The 16668-nt window shown below is 39.1% G+C and overlaps 1 protein-coding gene and 1 long non-coding RNA gene across 4 annotated transcripts in view; both read right to left on the bottom strand.

Annotated features, from left to right (window-relative positions):
• Window positions 1-395: 395 nt before the first annotated feature.
• On the bottom strand, window positions 396-9113 carry LOC131554547 (uncharacterized). Its single transcript, XR_009274398.1, has 3 exons — window positions 5006-9113; window positions 810-875; window positions 396-558 (listed from the first exon to the last, which is right to left on the bottom strand). It is a non-coding gene; the product is annotated as an uncharacterized LOC131554547 (long non-coding RNA).
• A 283-nt stretch (window positions 9114-9396) lies between these two features.
• RIMKLB (ribosomal modification protein rimK like family member B) overlaps window positions 9397-16668 on the bottom strand; it is a 41496-nt gene continuing 34224 nt past the window's right edge. For all 3 annotated transcript variants that reach the window (XM_058800023.1, XM_058800025.1, XM_058800024.1), the window contains exons 5-7: window positions 16550-16636; window positions 13436-13639; window positions 9397-11980 (exon numbers count right to left, since the gene is read on the bottom strand). In XM_058800023.1, coding sequence (XP_058656006.1) covers window positions 11517-11980; window positions 13436-13639; window positions 16550-16636 — 755 coding nt within the window. In that variant the 3' untranslated portion in view covers window positions 9397-11516. The remainder of the gene's footprint in view (window positions 11981-13435; window positions 13640-16549; window positions 16637-16668) is intronic.

The raw sequence follows: 16668 nt of genomic DNA, 5'->3' as shown, positions 1-16668 counted from the left end.
TCTAGCAGTCACCAAAGTGACCATGAAGTACAGCATGATCAGTATGGTGACTTCACTTTTGAAACTCAGGAGACTTGTACCCTCAGTGACTTGGGTGAACTCGTAACATGACTGATAAAACCAAAGGCCTGATGCTAAAATATCTAAGGCATTTGGGAAGATTATTCATGTCAATATAAAGCATTTGGAACTCTTAGGAATGAAATTCCTGGAGGGAAAAAAATGGTTAATAAAGTGAAGAATACCCAATAGGTTTTACTCTTCTGGCTTAGCTGCAGCTTTGATACAGTATCAACAGATTTCTCAAGTTAACCACCCCTTCAAAAAAGGGGAGATGGCGGAAAAGGTACAAAAAAGAATCTCACACTCTCATTAATTACAATTCAACTTTTTTATTCAATTCTCCAAGTTAGAGAGACAGGGATCATGACTGTTAACACCACATGTGGACATCACTCCATTGCACATCCCTGCTGATCCATCCTTTCTTCCCTTCACTGTGAAGGCTATGTGTCCCCATGAGAGGCGGGAGAAGACCTGCTGCTGCTGTAGAAAAACCTAAAGAAATAAATTATTGAAAAAGTTAGTCTTTGCTCCAAAATATGAACATCAGAAATGCAAGCAGATATCGTACAGAAATCTCTGTATCCAGCACCTATCTGGCTTCCCTGACAGCTGGAACACAGACACACCAAGAACTAAGCCATGGGTACCAAACTCCTCTTCTAACCTTGGAAAAGGCCTTTCCAGATACAGGAGTGAGATGCAGTGTGGACTGTGTTCTGAAGATAAAATCTAGTTCCTGTTACCTTTCCAGTGGGTAGAGTTCAATCTCTGCACCTGGTGATCCAGCATCTTCCACACGCCTTAGATTCCTGTGGAAATATTTCATGTGGAGGAAAAATTGTGTAAAAGTTTAGCTAAGTCAAACTGCAGAGTTTTCCTGCCTAGTTCTCCCACTGATAAAACTTCAGTACTTGCCATCTACTAAACAACCATTTCTATTTGGGCATGGACAAGCATTCCTACATCACACTACAACTGCACTACCCCTCCCATACAATGTTGTAAAGGTCGGTGGGCACGGTAACTGTAACATTTGTGTTGCTTCTGTCACCTTGTGTTGGTTAGATGCATGGGAAAATATATACACAAGCACACTGAGTTTCCTCCTAACACTCACAAAATGCAAGTTTTTTAATGCACAATACCACTGAACAGAAAGAATCCAGAGAATAAAGACTACCAGGCAGTGCTCTGCACAGTAGCAGCCAGGAGGGGAAACTGCACACACCCTCTTGGACAAACCACACTTCTTGCAAATGAAATATTTACAGATGAAATATATACAGCTGCACAGTCAGTGTGACATTCCCATTCCTCATCAAGGTGTAACTGAAACATTCATCTGGACTCCTGGCCTCCTCCTGTCTCCATCACCAAAAGGATGACTGTGCATACAGCTACTGCTTAGGCTTCTTTCTCTGCTTCAGAGCACCTTCCCGTTCAGTACATGTAACACCATGGACAGTTTTCACCTCTTCAGTTTCTCTCTCCCCAAAATGTAACTATTTTACAACACAGATAAACTAAGCATCAAGAAAGCTCAGCAGTGTCACTGTTTCCAGGAAATCTGCACAGAAGAAATGCATGACTGGCCAAAGAGGTAGCAACAACTGAGTTACTGGCTTTTGTAACATGGATCTTCCCTCCCTCTCCAACAACAAATGATAATTTGTACAAGAGGGATTGTCCTAATAAATTCTGGAAATTAGCAACTGTGATAAATTAATTAATTTAATTTTATATATTACAACAGTGAATAAGGTTCACATTGGGCATGAGGAGGAATCTGTTCACAGAAGGGTTGTCAAGCATTGGAATGGGCTGCCCAGGGAGGTGATGAAGTCACCATCCCTGGAGGTGTTTAAGAAAAGACTGGATGTGGCACTCAGTGCCATGGTCTACCTGACAAGATGGTGTTCGTTTAAAGGCTGGGACTTGATGGTCTCAGAGGTCTGTTCAACCTAACTAACACTGTGATTCTGTGAAATCAGTTTCTTCCTATTAGAACACTTTATTGAAAAAAATTCCAATGACCTTTTAATGAAACATTTATTTTTCATTCCTGTATTAAAAAAACCTCAATTATATTGTAATTTGTCTAACACAAAAATGGTTTTTCTTAGCTGTTCTGCTTCCTATAGAAATGGATAACAGTATTGTATATTTAACTGTCCAAACACAGTTCCCTCCTTCCAAATAAGCAAAAAATATCTATTACCCTAAGACAGAATACTGTACATAGCTGCATACCGTGCATGTACATAGCTGCAACCTGCCTCCAAATAAAAAAGCAGACACAGAAATTCACATAAATCTTTTATAAGCCCTTCATGTGCAGATTTGGCAGAGCTTAATACAGACATATTACTATGCAGACTGTATATTCTAGTAACAGTTGTACTGTTTCTAAAGAGAACAAAGGACGGATGCAGAAATACCTTGAAAATGCTTTGCATGGGTGCAATGTGAATTTTAAGTTTTTTATCAGCCTAATCCATCACCTACTATTAAGTCAGCATGAGGAACCTATCTATTTCCTCTTTTCACAAATATCACCCTTGCCCGCCTGTGAAAGTCTATGACAAGAATGGAAAATAATCTGTCTTCTTCAAATCTCTACCACATCAAAGCTGCAGAAAAAACAGGATGCTTTGAGGTATGTCACATCTAAAAGAAAAAAAAAACAAAAAAACAAAACCAGAACTGTTTTGTACTGACAGACACATGGAGAACCATGGAGGATCTGAAAGTGTTCTAAATGCCTTCCTGTTTATAACAAAAAAAAAAATTCTTTCCTGGCCAGTGACTAAGTCACCTTGGTCTCTGCTCATCAAAAAAGCTGACATATCTTTATGTGCCTCTCTCTCCTACTAAGCTGAGAAGCAGCAGTTACAGACCCATGTCCAGGGCCAGAGGAACACCCTTCTTCCCAAATGTTACTGTCATGTAAACTCAGTGCAGTTACACCTTTAATCCCATTACAGTTACACCTTTACACCCATTCAAGTAGGCAGGTGCCACACTTAGTTTGTGCATCAATGGACCTTTCAGCTCTTCTCCCCAAGATCCAGTTCCCAAGGGCCAGTATGCCTAGCATATATTACATATGGCAAGTCTGGTGAGACTCCTCCTTACAGCGACAGCTGGGAATGCTCAAGATCAGCAAAATCTATTTTCCTGCCTCATTTCTATCTCTGATGACAGACTGACATGAGCTTCAGATTCCTTTGCCTCTACTATCAGAAATTATTTCTCTTCATCACATCTCCAGCCTGACTGGATTTAAAACTCTTTCTCTAAGAGCTTCATCTCATATACAGACTTTGCTCATTATTATATTTAACAAGATCCAAATCAATTCTCTATCCAAAATATTTTCCATTTTGCACATGCAATCTCACTCTGTAAAAATTCAGTTCTGGGATTTCCAGCCTGTGGTCCACAGAATACCTTCAAAGGCTGTATGATAACTAAGAAGCTAATGAGAAAAGCACATCAGTTGTCCACGGTCCTAAGTGGTACCTGATGTGCACTGGAGACTATTTAGCTGCCTGGATATCAAAATTCAGATCCAGCTTAGCTCCTGTATATAAGTGTTGTTCCTGATTTTAGTGTGACTACTCTAGGTAACAAGAGAAAACAGAATTTGGAATTTATCTACTGATGCTTAGCTGTAAACGAAGTAGAAACATGTATGAAAATACAAAAGCTACTGCTGTATTCTTCGTATTAGTACATATTCTGACATAATTCCTTTTTCCCAATCCACTTCAAAGTGTTTCTCCATATTATCAGCTGATCCAGACACAAACTTCTCCTGTGTCAGGCAGTTCATCAGTGTTTCCTGTGCTGCTCTCTCCTCTTATTTTCTTTTCAGAAGGAGCAGTCATCCTACTAGAGAGTCAGCATTTTAATCTCTAGTAGGAAAATTACTTAGCATGGAGGTTTTGTAACAGTGGAACATCCTGATGACATCTGCAACAGTAAATATTTATGGTGTCTACATCAGAGGTCTCCAAAGAGGAGCCCACACTCCCCAGGAAGCTTTGCAAGACAATCTGTAAGGCTTGCAGGGTGAAAATGGTTTTTTCACCATTAATGAATACAGTTAAGTAAATGTTTCAAAATAGTCTTTATTTAATCTTTACCTCATCCTTTTTAACTTCTTGGGTTTATGGAAGTTTTACAACATATGTAGTAATACACATATGTACCTTGGGAAAACATCTGATTGGGGCACTCAATGCTCAAAATGTTTTTCCTGATAGGAATGCGCAATCAAAGAAGTTTCAGAGCCATTTAGAACTGAAGAGATGACTGAAACTACCAACTCTTAACCACAAACTCAGAACCATTATATAATTTGCATTTCCCACTTCCAAAAAGAATGTTAACCGTTGGTGATTCGAATCTTTTTTTGCTACCTTGAGATTTAGGAAATCTCCAAAAATAACATTGTTATTTATTATCATGGCATTTCTAAGGCATACATATATCTTAAGTAGCAAAAAAAGCAGTCAGACTGTCAGCCTATGAGGCTGACAATTGGCTGATGGTAAGGATGTTTTTTACCTTCATAAAATAAAATTCCGTATTTTGCAGAATCTTCCTCATTTATTCCTTGGTTTTTAAACTAGGTTACAATGAACATTTCACCAATGGCACAAATATGAACAGTCTTCTGTGGAGCAGAGAATGACTGGGCTAGATGCATTCTTTTCAGCCTTATTTTCCAGTACTCTATAAATGTGGTGATTTTGGTGAAATTTAATTTTTAAGACAAATACTATGCCTTATAAAGGCAGAGGGGAAACTGGATTGTTCAGTCAAAGAAGAGAATTAGAGTATCAGGTAACCAAACACCAACTGAGAGAGATCAATGTGCCTCTTGTATTACAAGCAGTTTTTTGATGGTCAGAATTCTGTAAATCAGACTCACCATTCAAAGGGACAGTTCAAGGACTCTGCCTCTCTTCTCCATTCCCCTTACTCCAGTTAGCACTTTGCAATCCATTTCTCCCAGTACTGGAGGTTTCTCAGGTCACAGTCATGAGTGTCTTCTGCTGCTGCTGCCACCTACCAGTTTTATTATTCTGTTGCAGCAGAAGGGCATATAGAAGAAGTTCTGGTTCAGCATGCAGATAATCATCATCCCTTGTCTAAAAGTCATGGCCTATTCAAGTTCTACATTTCCCCATACTCTAGGCAAAACACTGGGCACAACCACGATCAACACAAGGCTTTGAAAGCCATTCTGTAAAGAGGAAGGAGCATGATCTGTAAAACCACCTTTCAAGCAACATTAAATATTAAAACTTGAAATATTAGCGAATGCAGTAAATTTTGGTAAACTCTCCCCACCAAAGATGAATTGCAGACTCTGCAAAGAACTAGTACTGTATTTCTTTCAAGAAAATCTTCACATAACATGTATCTAAAATCAGGTTAGAGATGCAAAACTTTGATCCAACATGAATTAATGAACAAATCTGAGGAAAAGAAATTTTTATTTTTAGACATTATTACAAACCCCAAAAAGACCCAACCACATGCCTGAAAGTGTTACACCCGTGTCCTATAGCAGCTGATGCACAAAAATATACACAAATAAAGGAATAGGCCTGCCCAATGCTGAGACGCAAGAAGTGGGTATGTCTGAAAGGAAAAAGCATTGGAAACATAAGTATAACAGGTTTGTAAAATTACCTTGCAAGTAAAATTAAAAGACACAAATTATACACTCAATTATACTAGTGAAATCGGATATCACTCCACTGACTTTCACAGAGTGATTCCAGGTTTATCTCAGTGTAATTGAGAGCAAAATTTGGCTCTAAAATTATTCCCTCCCACCTTAACTTGAAGCTACAATTTATTATGTTGCTGGTAAGTTTGCTTTCTTTCAGGAAAATACAAACTGAGACTATGAAAAATTGACTATTTTATGATGGTATAGAGGAGTCATTAATGTACACAGAAAAATAATCTGAAACAAGTGCTAATTCTTTACAGATGTCCTGGGAAATATAATACTGCATCAGGAAACTTGGAAGCCTGTTTGCAGGCTAATATTCTTCAACTTGGAAGGGTATTCCAATTGTCTTATATTTTACCTCTGAGTAAAATACAACATTCTCCCTCTTAAATTAAGTAAAAAAATATTAAGTACCCAGTACTTTTACATTATTTGAGATTAAGGGAGAGAGTTACCAGAGAAGGATAAAATGTACAAGTGCTTTGATATAGCAGTAAGGGCAAGATAAAATGTGTCACCCCATCCTCCACAAACAGAAATCATCAGCTCAACAGTCTTTTTCTGCAGCACACATATTCGTCCATCTGTCCTCTTTACAGGATCCTGTCTATTGAATTTTAATAGAATTAACATTCTTAGTACTAGTTCATTCATTCCTATCAGCTACTTACTTCTGCAGTTATATTTTATGTTCACTTAGCAAATGGAAAGCAACATATCTTTCAAAAATCTAAGCTAAAACAGTACACTTGAAGACAACCTAAAACTGATAAAGAGGAAGGAGAATTAATGTATTACAAAACTATTCCTCATACAGTTGCACGGGGGACTCACTTTTGTCTCACCTCAGTAAAGCACAATGACAGTTTTCTTACAAGTCAACAAGTACAAGGAGGGGAAATAAGGAAGTAAAGCAGGGTTTTCTCTAAATCCGGTTAAAGAAATCATTCAACAAGTATCACCAAAATGAACTGATGGGAAGAAAGGAAGGCAGACAAGTTAGCAAACTTATCAAGGTTAGAGTAAGAGCAGAAAAGTGTCAATTTACCTGACAACAGGTCGGTTTTGGATGTCACCAAACTGCTGCATTTACCATTTTACCCGCTTGCAATACTGGGGGGAAAAGTTTAGGAAGGAACATTCGCAAGGATTTTTCATAAGTTCTCACTCTTGCCATCGGAAAGGGGAGAAGGGGTTTTCTCTGGATTGTTTGACTTTTTTGGCTCCTGAAAAGTTTTGCAAAGAACAGTAACAAAGTGTGAACTGTTAGAACACATTTCTGTAAAAAAAGGGAGAATAAGTCATCCAAAATAGCACAACAGCAAATCCCACCCGAAATCCGCACAGTTAATTTGTGTCATTGTTTAAACAAATAAAAAAAACAAAAGCTTTTCAACTCAAATTAGAAACATGGGAGGCTTGGAGACTTCCAACAGCAGATCCACTATCAGAATGCTCCAAAAGTCACCCTCAAAGGTTAAGAAATATTTAAATAAATAAAACAAAGGAAAAGGCAGCAAACACCTGGTTATAAATACTGCAGTGTTCAGTTTAAAACAATTCCTAAAACAGTGAAAAAATTAAAAATTAAAAAAGACAGTAGCAACAGAAGTTACCTGTCCGAGCACCTACTATTCCATAGAGAGAACAGGAGTGGGTCGTGTGTCTCACACCAGCCATAAAGCCCATAAACCTTCTCAAAAAGAGTGAGCCATGAGAAAGATACTGTACAATCTGTTTTCAAAGTCTCTCTAAGCCCTTATGGTCCCTTATGTATTTAACTGACAGATTTTTGCAATGAGGGAATTTAGCCAGAGTCACTGGTTTCATTCAATGGATTTTGTAGTCGGGTATAACATCTGAAGAAGTATCTCCTTTGCGTCTGACATACCCAGATGTTCCAGAGGTTATTTCCCGAGTAAATATCTCACAGCAAAGATAACACACGAAGTGGGAGAAAAGGCTTCAAGACTGACCGTCAGCTCAGAACAAAAAATGTAACAGTCAATGTAAACATCAAGCATTGACACTGTTTTACAGATAAGTTGTCGTAACATTACAAGAAAAGATTTTATAAAACACATTAAAGCATTAAATACAAGGATTAGGATACAATCCATACATTGACAGCAAGACATCAATTACAAACACAGTAAGCTGAACAGAATAAAATCTCCAGTGTTACAGAGAACAAAATTTCATCAGACGTAGTTTAAGAAATTTTTTCCTGTAAATAAATTTCTAAGTGGCTCTTTCAAACATTAAAATATACAAAAATAGTTGTATCACCATGAGCTGTATTGGCACCACTGTAATCCACCACTATGTTGACCCATTTTTTCAGGCCATGCTTCCAAACCCACACATGGAGGTAGTGTTAGTGCAACTGTATGGAAGTTTAGCATGTGATTTTCAGCAGATGGAATTGAAGAAAACAAAGTGTAAAAAGCTGATATCTGTGGAGTTCACCTTCAATGGGAAACACTGCCTGGTTACCATGGACTAGTTTAGTTGGTGTTTTTCCCTTTGAGTAAAAACAAGACACCCCCCGTTGCACCCCCAGGCCATTCTTGCATTTCACTGTTTCAGGAGCAATGGGTTAAGCAGGGAGTAATACATGAGACAAGTGTGCCCATTTGTACAAATGAACCCTCAAGCAAGGTTTTCACTCAGCATCAGTACCCGATATATAAACACATGCACAGGATGTTTCAAATCCTGTCTCCCTCTGTGACCACTATGCATAGACTTATCTCCAAACTAGTCATGGAAGCACCAACAGAGGAGCAACCTATCAGAAGGGAGTCAAAGTGCAAATCTCTAATCCCACTTGGTCTTTTTTTAAAAAGTCTTATATTTACTTCACAAATTTTATAACTGTGAGGTGTAACCCAGACATTCTGAAAGGGTGCTAGAAATGTAAGGTTCCTGTGAGCTACAAGATACTATGGGAATTCAAAAAAACAATCCAGAATATTCAGTTAACTTTCATCTAAGAGATGTTTCCTGTGATAGAAAAGGCCTTTGTATACCAACTAGCACCTGTTTACTCCCTGCTGTTATTCCACATGTGCTCAATGTATGTCACAGCTAGAAAGGGAAGGATTGATCCTACCAGCCTGTCAAGGAATGCAGGCACCTACCAGTAAAAAGGAAGAGACAAAAAAAAGAAAAAATAACAACAACAAAAAACGAGCCACCCTCCACCCCAAATTCCCCTTGGATAAACAAGCAAGAGAAGTAGAGCTCGTGGAAGAGACAATTTACTGCTCAGTGACTAGAGAATTAGGTTACTTTCATGTTCTGTCATTCTGTAACTCTTCACAGAAGCTGAAGACCTTTATATTCTTCAGGTATAACCTGTGCACTTGAAGGCTCAGTAAGAAGGATTTGAAAATACCTTTACTGCTAATGATCTTTTTTTTGCTGGACCAGCAGGTCCGCCCTCCTGCTTAACACCAACAGTCAACCTTTCACTTGATTTTAATAATAATATTTAATTCTACAAAAAAAAAAAAAAAAAAGTCATTTTATTACATTCCTTTTAAAATAAAAAAACAAACTGTACAAAGAAGCATGATCAAACCTCCATAAAGTAGGTTAATACTGTTCTGTTTATTGCCTCTTGAAGACTCTCTGCATAGTGTCCGTGAGTTGTGTTTAAGGTCCAAGTGAAGGTAAAAACAGCAGAGCAGCAGAGAGGTGAGGAAGGGCCACAGAGGTGGGCAGTGCAGAACCTCAGAGGGTACATGGGACATGCTCCATTAAAGTATCCAGAAAACAGCAGCATTGCACACACACAACCCCCCTCCAAACAAACCTATTTTCACAAGATGATTTTTCAATTGTAAACGTTTTACTTTTTGTTTTTAAAAAAGAGGCTTATCTTTATATATATATTTATATATATATATATAGTTCCAGGGCTTTATGAACCCCGAGAATAAGAGGGGAATGAAAAGGGAGAAGGAGGAGGAAAAGGAGGAGGAAGACAGGGACTGAAAAATGGACTCAGTATCTGTTTTGGTTATCTGTTTTCCAAACCAGCTCAAGGCTAATGACAAAACGCACAGCCAGAAGGATTAAGGAAAATCAGGAAGTCTGGAAAAAAATTAGGAGCTAAACAGCCAACACTCTCAAAAAAATAAAGCAAAACAATTGTGCACACACAAACACACACGAGTGTGTGCACTCACACCACACACATGTAAGGGTCTAGGATCAATCCCTTAATTGTTTGTGGACCTAGGGTTTTGTTGGTTTTTTTTCTTTTTTAAACTCTGGCTGAGCTCTTTTTTTTCTCTTTTTCCTTCTTTTTTTGGTTTGTTTTTTTTGCCTTTTTCAAATCTGCCACGTTTTCCAAAGCTAAGAACTGAATATTTCTCCCCAGTTATACTCTTTGGATTTATGCCAACATCAAGTTCTTATGTTCAGTGGGGAAAAAGTAAGCCTGGTAAGTATTGTATGAACTGCAGCTTTATTCTAAAGTTCCTCTGGATGACTAATCACTTTTAACCAGCTCTTCCCTCCTCCACACCTTACCACATTCCTCCCTCCAAAAAAAAGCAAACAAAAACAAACAAACAACCCCTCACCAATGTACAGGCTATAACTCAATGTTTTCTTAACAAACAGTCTGCGGTGTTTTCACTTTGGCCACTGTTAAAGATGCAGGCATAGAGAAGGGAGTGTTGGACTAGCATGTATTAAAGAAAAAGGAACATTAACATTGCAGATCTCTCTCAGAAAGACTAAAACACTAACAAATACAAGTCGATGCACGTTTGCTTTAAACTAGTGTAATTCTTTTTCACATTTTTAGATTAAACATCATTTTGTATACCAAACATTACAGTGCTGTTTATCTCCTCCAACCATGCAAAAAGTAGTTAAAAACGTGCCACTTCTGCCCACAAATAGAATATGACCAATTCCCCTATATACCTTCCAAAATCAGGATTTGAAATGAGAAAAATAGAAGTATCCTCCTTTAAAAAGGAATTTAGACACAAAGCTGCCACTTAATATCAAGATGGTACAATTTACAGATTTTTACAGAAAGTTCACATTAAGTCAACTGACACTTCTCTCAGCCTCATCATTTGAAAGGCCGTATCCTGCAAGGTCAGAAAGTGATGACTTTAAAAGGATCCTGAACTTACAGCTCCCATCTGCAAGAGTAGGAACAGTAGGTGTCAAGGAATTTTGAAATACTTGGTATTTAACACCTTCAACTCACATAAAGAATTTGAGGCACTAAACAATTTACAGGATCAAGCCTTACAGAGGTAGAAGAGACTTAACTGGTGCAGCAATTCACAGAAGTTTCTAGAGAGCTGCCAGACAACTTTCTGAAAATCTTCAAGTGTGAATCACGCTTCAATGCTTTCCTGTGAAGACACATGAACTGCAATATATCTGGGGACCAAAGCAGCATCCAAATAAAATTGCTGCTTGGTTCCGAACTGAGTATCTCCACCATAAAACTGACTAAGAATGAAGACAATTTAATGTTCTGCAAATGAGTAGGGACAGCAATCACAGCATGTGTGCCTTTTACTTTTGCTCTCTCGACTGACACACCCACCCCCCTCTCCTCATTCCTCTGAGCGTCTCTGATAAACAGCATTGCAAGTTGGTTTAAAAAAAAAATTTACAAGAGAGAGTTCTGTTGGTCACCTATTTACACGTGGCATCACTCCACAAGGAGCTTGATCTCATTGGCTAGTAGCTGGTTCATGTTGAAGAGAGCCCCCGGGAGCTTGGTGAGCAACTCTCTCTCCGTGGTCTCAGGGTCGCTGTCGACAGAGCTGGAGCTAGCACTCATGTTGTCGACAGCGGCCCCAGCTGGAGGGCCCAGCTCTGGCTCGCTAGTCTCGCTGGCCGTGGACACCACGGAGAGCAAGGACATGCGCCGCGTCAAGCGGCCGGGGGCCAGCAGGGAAGCGGCATAGTCCGCTATGATACCAGCTACGTCTAAATTACAAGCCTTGTCAAAGGCAATGAAACCTACATTTGCATTGGCCTCGCAGACGTAGAATGAGCCGTCGTCCTTCATCAGCAGGTCAATGCCGCACACATCCATCCCCAGGATGTTTGACACTTGGACTGCCAACTGCTTGCCTTGTTCGCTCAGCGAGCACATCATTCCTACACCACCTGGAAAAAGGGAAAAGAACTTGCTGTCTGCACTCAGGTCACAAGGGACTGACATCCTTCTCAACCGGGCCATGATTTTCGATTGGGAAGCTTCAAAGTCAGCCTGCAAGCGCACAGCTGATGACTCAGAAAGTGACCTCCTTTCCACAGTGACTACTAATGAACGTGATGCCACACCACGATTTCAAAAGATTCTGACCTGCCTTTGGCAGGTCAAGATTATGACTTGTTTAAAAACAGTTAAGTAATGACTTTTTAGTCAAGAAAAAATACACATTTTTATGACCCCAGGATATTAAAAAAATGAACTAAAAAACCACCCTTGTTCCTTCTAAGGTAGAGGCTTTCCTTACATGTTTGTACGTGATCAGAAGAAATATTTCAGCAAAATTAAACCTAGAGCTCTTGGTAAGATTACAACTGTAACTGTAGATATAATTGAGAGGAATGGGGATTAAGACATCATCATCTGCTCACATACCTCTCTACTTGCTATCACAGGTTACTGTCTCTAAAGCAAGAATTAGGGAACATCTATGTCTGAACCTCAGCTGTCAGGTTCACAGTCCATCACTCAAGTATTATCTGGCTCAAGCTTCATCTATTGCAATAGTTAAATTGAAAAATAACCCAAATAATAAGAAACAAACAAACAAATAAACAAACAAAAAATTAGCAGAAAAATCTTTCAGGCTATATTTCCTCTGCATTAAGTAGTAACTAAAATTTCTTAGGCATTTTGACTAACCAAAACTGCACTATACATGAACACATTTTATCCCATCCCTGCTCAGGTTCGGTACAGTTTCAGCGAGTCACCCTCAAGCGTCCTGCCTCCTTTTACCCTCAGAAACTCTCAAGTCCAACATCCAAACCTATGCAGAATCTCAGTTCTGAACATGCTACAATCAATGCAGTAACCTCCTCTTTCTCCCAGACATGGTCTTTGTGGGAAGAGGTAGCAGGTAGAAACCTGACAGACTTAAGGCAGCATAGAAAATGAACAGTGCAATCCAGTTGCTTATTGCCTTCAACAGCTTTCTCACTTAACATTTTCTTCTACTCTCTTGCCAAATGACTGACTCCTCCACCTCCCTTAAGTGTTGCTTTCTCTCTTCCTTCATTTTCTGTTGCTCTCAACAGGATGAAACAAATGATAACATAGCATTAGCATCAAAATGCCATTACCACATCAGTTGCTCCATTTGTGTTCTAGAACTTTCCCATGCTTGTCATCATCCCATCTATCAAACACTTTGAGCAAAGATCATCTCTCCTTCTCTGTTTGCTCAACATGCTTCTTACTTAATCCTTACTCTCATGTTTCCCCTTTAAACCCCCAGCAGCAAGCACAATTAACACAAAATAAAACCTGCAGCTTACTTCAGTCAGCTTTGTGATTTTTCAACTGGGTTGAAATATTCTGATCAAAACTATGAGCAATGCTTTTCCTACCAAGTGAGCAGTTACTCTGCATCCTCCCATCTGTCGAGCAGCGGAGCATGGTGCCCACCACACGGCCTCCCACTACGATGACGCGCACATCCTTGCCATGGGACTCCTTAACGTATTTTTGAAACAAGTACGGGGCATCGTGACGGATCAAATGGCTTAGGTCTGCCAAATGGTGCTTGTCTCGTGCCAGGAACACAGCTTTACCTGCATGGAGGAAAAAACATCAGGGTGTTGAAAGCAGCTGCCCATCTGAGCTGCATCAATGATTCAGCACGTGAAAGTAAAACCTCTGACCGGCACACTGCCCATTCTCAGAGGCCCCATCCGTAGCTTATATCCATTTACAAACTCCTCCATGGACAAGAGTGTTCCACTGATTCAGCGCTTTTAAGTGTTCAAGTACTGACAGCTGAGGAGACATGAGTTTAAAAAAATAGAGAGAGAAAGAAAGAAGCAAGGAAAAAGAAAAAAGCTTTAGATAAAGGAGATGGTCTTGCAGTTTCAACTTCTTTTGGTACAAGTCCTTAGTGAGAGGAAATAAAAGGAAGAAATACTTAAAGAGCAGCCAACATGTAATTCATAACAATTTTGTTCATCCAAGAGGACAGGACCCACAGCCTATAGCTTTGACACATAAGAACCAACAACATGAAACTGCTGAACACTGGGCATCTAAGAACTCTGAAGTCTCTAGTGTGCCACTGCAGAACCACCCACTTCTCTGTTACGAAGTTCCTGAGAGCTGCTCTTCCCAATTCTTAAAAGGGCTCACAACTCCAGAATGAGGTCTGCAGTGGAACAACTACAGTCAGAGGAAAATGTTCCACTCCACAGTACCCAAGATAATTTAGCAGAAGATTTCACAAGACATACAATGAATGGATTATCCTACAACTGAAAAAAAAAACCCTCTTGACAAATCAGTAGGTTTTCTGCAAGCAAACCTCTAGGACTTGGATTTTTTAACCTAAAATAAATAATTTCATTCCCTTTTATTTTTAGACTACACCAAAGACTTCTTTGTTCTTCTCCAGTTGTATTCATACTGGTTAAAGTCATCCCTGAACTACTTTCTATCCAATTTCCAGTCGCACAAGACTGCATCCCTTTCCATCTTTACCTACATTTCCCAACTTCTTTTCCCCTTTCTTAAGGGTTCTATGTCATATTAGATTCATGTTTTGCAATAAGGTGCCCACTTTACCTTGAAGCAGAACTGTCAATCAATTCTGTTATGGTGCTAACAGAGTACAAACATAAATTGATAAACTGCCCTCCTTAAGTAAGAGAACAGAAATGCAGCAGTAGCCGAACTAGGATAAATAATGTGTAAAGAACTCCACCAAGTGTTCCTATGCCCTACTACAGCAGCCTCTGTTTAGATAGGATTTAAGGTCTCCATAACACAGAAGACTGCTTGAGGAACATGGAATTTCTCACTACAGAGACATGAGAATGTAAGCTTAAAATTCACAAAAAGTAAAAACCTCCATGTCCTTTCTCCCACTCCAAACTTTAACTCTTGTACAGACAATTAATAACCCTACTGCATTCCTGAAATGGAAAAGGAAGAATGATGCCTTGGAGAGGAGCCACTTAGTTCTTGCAAATCATCCACCATCATGACATCTTGGTAAAACCAGGATTGGCCCATCTGCTGCAGCAGCAAGCTGTACAAAAAACTGGCTAGAAGAGTGTGACCTTTATTCATCAACCAGTACCTATGACCACGTTTACCTATTTATTTTACTTATAATTTGCAAATGGCTGCTCTTCAATTAATTTGAAAAAGTTTCCCCAGCTCTCTTAATGTGAAAAGATATGTACTTTCCATAAATTTGCATTAAAATGCCTGGAATTTAAAGTGCTCTAAAGCAAAACTTATAAACAGATTTACAGGAATCCTGGCTAAAAAAGGGAGAAGAAAATCAATGGCTGAAACTCTAAAATTATTTAGTAGATCTCCACTAAAGGCAGTGTTAAGTCAAATCCACTGTCTTAGATATTCCACAGCTGTCAAAATCACCTTGCTGCAACATCAAACTCTCCACCTTGGCTTTGGAGCTCCACTCACACTTTAAAACCACACTAACAGGTATTGCTGCTATCAGCAGCAGGTCTGATCTTCCTCAGCCCCAGTGTTTTGCTCCCTTCCATTACGTCAACACGAGCATTTGTGCAAGGAAGTGCTAAGTCATGTAAAAAACTAACTGGAGTAAAAATAACCTATCCAGATCCATTTGACATCAATTCCTAAATCTATTTACTACATGGCTACAGAAGCACTCATGCCAGTAGAAGAGGAGCAGCAGAGAGTGAGAGCAAACTGATGGACAGAAAGAAAGAAGAGGTGTCCTCTAGTTATGATTTTGTTTGAAGTAACTCCTGGTTTTGTGCCTTAACTTCATTTTTAGTCTCTTTATAGATCTGATATTGATAAAATTTGTTTTAAAATATATTAAAAACAGAGCAACTTCCTGTGCAAATAACCTCTGGAATTGATTTAAAGATGGTTTCCCTTTAGTAACCACTATTTAACACTAAATTAAGTTGATGTTTGTTTTATATTCAACAGTTAAAACAAAATACTAAAAACAGTGCAATTTAATCTGAACCTGCAGTAATACCACTGACACTGTCAGAGGTATTTTTCTGAAAAACAGAGATTCAGTTTTACAAACAATACATAAGATTTTAATTAAATCGGAATCCTAATTATAGATGAAGTTGAGTAGGAAAGAAGTCACTGAATGAACTGAGATTTCATTTTTTAGGCCTATTTAAAAACATCCCTAAAATCCATGTAGGCTCCTTTCAACTTCACAAACTCCAGACGTCCCATTATTCCAGTTCAAAGCTTTCCCCATAGAAGTCACCGATGCACCATAATTTTGAACACTTTGCCCCCTGCCTTTCCAAGGCTGGGTTCTACTAAAACTGTTTCCCAGGGCTGCAGCCTATTCAACATTCAGCATTCATGGATGGTAGAATTTAGATGTATTGGAAAGAAGTCCAACACCTAACAGATCTTCTTAACTGTTATTCCTTCATGAGATAAAATCTTGGAGTGCTGCTCAGAACAGTCCTCGCCCTTACCCCTGACCTCACACCCACCTCGATGACCCCGCGTGTTCTTCACCACCATAGGGAACTCCAGCACTTCCGCCTCATCAATCATTTTGGAAAAATTCTCATGACCACCTGGCAAAAAGAAAACCAACAACATTATGTGC

The sequence above is a fragment of the Ammospiza caudacuta genome, chromosome 2 (genome assembly GCF_027887145.1).
Source record: "Ammospiza caudacuta isolate bAmmCau1 chromosome 2, bAmmCau1.pri, whole genome shotgun sequence".
Classification (NCBI taxonomy): Eukaryota; Metazoa; Chordata; class Aves; order Passeriformes; family Passerellidae; genus Ammospiza; species Ammospiza caudacuta.
The sequence above is the reverse complement of the archived record's forward strand: the minus strand, read 5'-3'. Positions and strand labels throughout refer to the sequence as shown.